The sequence below is a fragment of the Cyprinodon variegatus genome, unplaced genomic scaffold, assembly GCF_000732505.1.
Source record: "Cyprinodon variegatus isolate N-32 unplaced genomic scaffold, C_variegatus-1.0 Scaffold266, whole genome shotgun sequence".
NCBI lineage: Eukaryota > Metazoa > Chordata > Actinopteri > Cyprinodontiformes > Cyprinodontidae > Cyprinodon > Cyprinodon variegatus.
In genome coordinates, this window is record NW_015150719.1 from 473,743 (window position 1) to 477,584 (window position 3,842).

Consider the following 3,842-nt stretch of genomic DNA (forward strand, 5'->3'; position numbering starts at 1 on the left):
AACACTAAATTCATTAAATCACTGCAAACGTATTAGTTTGAGGTATAAATAATGATCCATTGATTATCTTTAATGACCGGACTTCTTCTTTAAGCACCTGGAAGCTGGTCATTGATCCAGCAGCATCCAAACCAATGGCCCAGCTGTGCTTCTCCTGGGTTTCAGACTTTGGAGTTTAAAGAGAGTTAAGACACATGGAATGCCCATAAAATCTCCATGTTCTCCTAATGTACCACTAAATGGATCTGCACATAAATGAGACGTTAGGAGCTAGTGGATTGTTGTATAGGCTTGCCTTACCTGACCGGACTCTGTGCCGACGTCTGATAGATCCTGGACAGACCGCCGCCTCTGAGGATCGCAGGCGCCTGTAGACAAGGAGGGACAGAATGAGAGCCTGGTGAGGGTTAGGATGCTGCACTGGGAGAAGAATCACAGCTACGGCTCCTCATGAGGCTCATACTGGTTTATATCCTAACAGACCAGGAAGGTAGAGGCTTAGGACCACAGCTGGATGTTTCTAATTAATGATGGATGATTTTCAACGGTTTCTAATCTTTATTGTGTGAGGTTCATTTTCCTTCCCCTCAAGTCCTTTAGGGATCACCCTTTAGGTGCAACTACAGTTACTTTAGGCTGTATTTCTGTCACGTTTTAGAACATAAAACCTTTCCTGGTTGGATCCAGTTCATCACCAGAGGATGTGGAGTCTTGCTAAACACGCTCATCCAGAGGTACCTCCTGTATTTCTCTCCTAACCTTTCACCATCCTGTCTCTGTAAGTCAGGGGTCGGCAACCCGCGGCTCTTTAGCGCCCCCCTTGAGCTTTTTCAAAAGTTTAACATGTTTGCTTTGGAATGAGAAATAATTAGAAAAGTCATTAGGTAAGGCATTTTCATGGAAGGCATGCTAAATATGCCATGCTAAATATTGCAGAACTTCTGGATAAATTAGAGGAGAGCAAAGATAGATTTAAGAAGTGGATTGCATCTCCAAACTCCACTACTGCTGCTAGATTGATTGGAAGCATAGAAAACCATTTATAAATCCAACAGGTAGCACTCTGATGCAGGAATGGGAACTTTCTGCTATTTTTCCCCCAAATCCCTAAAACTCTAAATCACACCAAGGAACGCTGGTGACGCAGGATGTGGGATTTCAGGGTTAGAGAGCTCTGCTCTGATGGATGTCAGTTCCTGCTCGGTTCCTCATGACTCAATCAACTCCTCCCAACAGAAACACGTCCACCATAGAAAGATTCCTTTATCCTGTTTCTATAATTTCATCAATGCAACAAAACTAACCGTGTGGTGAATTCCTCGCGGTGAGAGCGTTCACTGCTCCTCCCTTACCTCATGCTATGACAGTTTCTCCAGGATAAATATTTAATCGTGAATGATTATTATATATTTAAGCCCACATAGTCCTTTTTTATAGTGGTCTAAAACACTTAGAGCCCATATTGCCTTACGAGGCTTATAGAAGACTTTTACTTTTTTGCGGCTCCAGACAGATCTGTTTTTTGGTCCAATATGGCTGTTTGAGCAGTTTGGGTTGCCGACCCCTGATGTAGGTGAACCACTATCCCTGGGTTTTAGTTGTGGGTTATTTCCACAAACATTGTATTCCTGACATCTTCCTTAGTCTTTTTCATGCTGTTTGGGTCCTTTTCTCCAACAAGTAACTCATGGTGAAGCTGTTACACTCCTTACCAGCTGGTGGCAGTAAACCAGTTGAAGCTTTTTCACCAACCGCCATTAAACAAGAAGATGAAAACAGAACCATGGATTGTTAAATGTTACATTAGATGTTTTTCATCATGTGGACAGTATAATTTTTGATTGATGGTTCTCATTTAAAGGCAGTATACAGACAACTTTCACGGTCATTACTGCCCCCCACTGGTGTGGAGTGTAACAGCTTTATCAGGGGATGTAGATGCAAACTTGTACATTTGTGATTCTAACTTGAAAAATGGGTGATTTTTAGTAGAAACGCTGCTATGTTTATACCTTAGTAACTTGTATTCATTACTTCTGAACTTGTTTTCTCACAGATGAAACATCTAATGTATGTTTAAGTGGAAAAGTTGCCAATCTGAATCTGAATTTATGGAATATATTATTGACTTGAATGTAAAAATTCAAACACGTACGCATACCTTTTTTGACAGTTGTCTTACTACACAGATTTATATCATTACATATAAGTGCTTTTTTTTGTGCATGACTCCTTAGGTGTTAGAAATATTTTATTTATACTCCGTTTGTGTTTCATGGGTTGTGTTCTAATGAACTATTATGATGTATAATGTGTGATTCATCTTTTATTAACTCTTGCTTAAGATCGTTCCAGATAAAGGTCATGCAACGAACGGGTTGTAAAAGAGGCCTGAACATCCTCAATCACATGGTTCTTCTAAACATGTGTTCTTGGAACAATTCAATTGTAAAACAACCACATGCTTTGTTTGAACATATGTGCTGAGGTTTAAAGTAAGATCCTTTTGTTTCCTTTCCCCTTAGTTAAACCTCAGCTGATGTAATTAGGGACATCCCCTTTTCTTCAATAAATAGCGAGGAGAAAGCTGAAGACTGCAGAGTGGGGTGGAGATTGTAAACTCCGCAGTCTCCATTTCCCTGTATGTATATATGATGTTTTAGGTGCTTAGACCTGACATTAAGTTTGTTGCAGACATCTGAAGTGACTTATTTCTATAAAATTTTACGCGTTCAATGTCTCTGATTTCAGCCAGCTTGTAGTTTTTTGAAGTCTTCACAGAGGACTAAGATGTCAGAACAACATATAATATATATTACTTCAGGTTTCCTTTGGCCGACATCACATGATTAGAAGCAATCTATTGGTTTTCATTAGGCAGACCCCAAACACAGTAGCCCCACATTTAAAGATAAATCAGCATAAAAGATGACATTTCTATACCAAACTCTAATCCTGCTAAGGGGAGTTGATCTAACTCTGGCTACAGACAACCCTGCTATAAGACAACAGCACAGCAAACAACACAAAGCATTTCATCCTTGACTTTGCAGAACTGTGACTTTCTTTACACTTAGCAGAGTTTGGAATATTGATTTATTAATAAGTGATGCTGTGGGCTAAATAACAGGTCTGGATGTCAATGTGGCGCAGCTGAACCTTAAATCTACAAACTGATCAAAACTGCCAACAGCAGTTCACGCTGATCTTCTTTTGTGATTTATCTCTAAATGAAATAACTTAAAATTTTAGATGAATTTTTCATATAATTCTAGTTTCAAGTCAGGTTTACTTTGCAAATCACTTCCCTATAAGTGCTTAAAGACTGAATGCTGGGTATTTGTCTATGAAATATTTTCAAGGCAGAAAAAGAGCCGTTAGTCTTATTTTATCATATCTGTATCAAAACCAATGCTTAGAGCCATCTTGTTGCTGTTTGTGTGAGTTTTGACGGTGGGTGATGCAGCACATGAGAGTGAGGTTTTAACTAAAGCAGAGAAGCAATGGAAGCAAAGGAAATTATTATGGATCACAGCAGTAACATTCATGCTGGATATCAGCCCAAGTTTTTACTGGTGATTCATTAATCTGAGGCCTTCAGTCCATAATGACTGATCCAGTTGAAGCTGGACAGCTGCTCCGATCCGTAAAGAGAACAAACGCCTTTATGTTTATTAACGACGGCGTAGCAAAGTTCATCATCTGATGTGTTGAACTGCAGCAGTCAAACTCTGAAAATTTAAGAACACAAGGTACCGGTTGCTTCTTTCTTCCTGAATAAATCATTGGAAGGAAAATTCGCTCATATTCAGAATTAAAACTTCTGAAAGTTCTTTAAATAT

The 3,842-nt window shown here is 39.3% G+C and overlaps 1 protein-coding gene across 1 annotated transcript in view; it reads right to left on the bottom strand.

Annotated features, from left to right (window-relative positions):
- Positions 1-3,842, bottom strand: part of LOC107089795 (mitogen-activated protein kinase kinase kinase 7-like) — a 79,980-nt gene that overhangs the window by 52,287 nt on the left and 23,851 nt on the right. Inside the window, exons 12-13 of the mRNA XM_015382766.1 lie at positions 301-368; positions 98-166 (exon numbers count right to left, since the gene is read on the bottom strand). Of these exons, the coding sequence (XP_015238252.1) occupies positions 98-166; positions 301-368 (137 nt within the window). The remainder of the gene's footprint in view (positions 1-97; positions 167-300; positions 369-3,842) is intronic.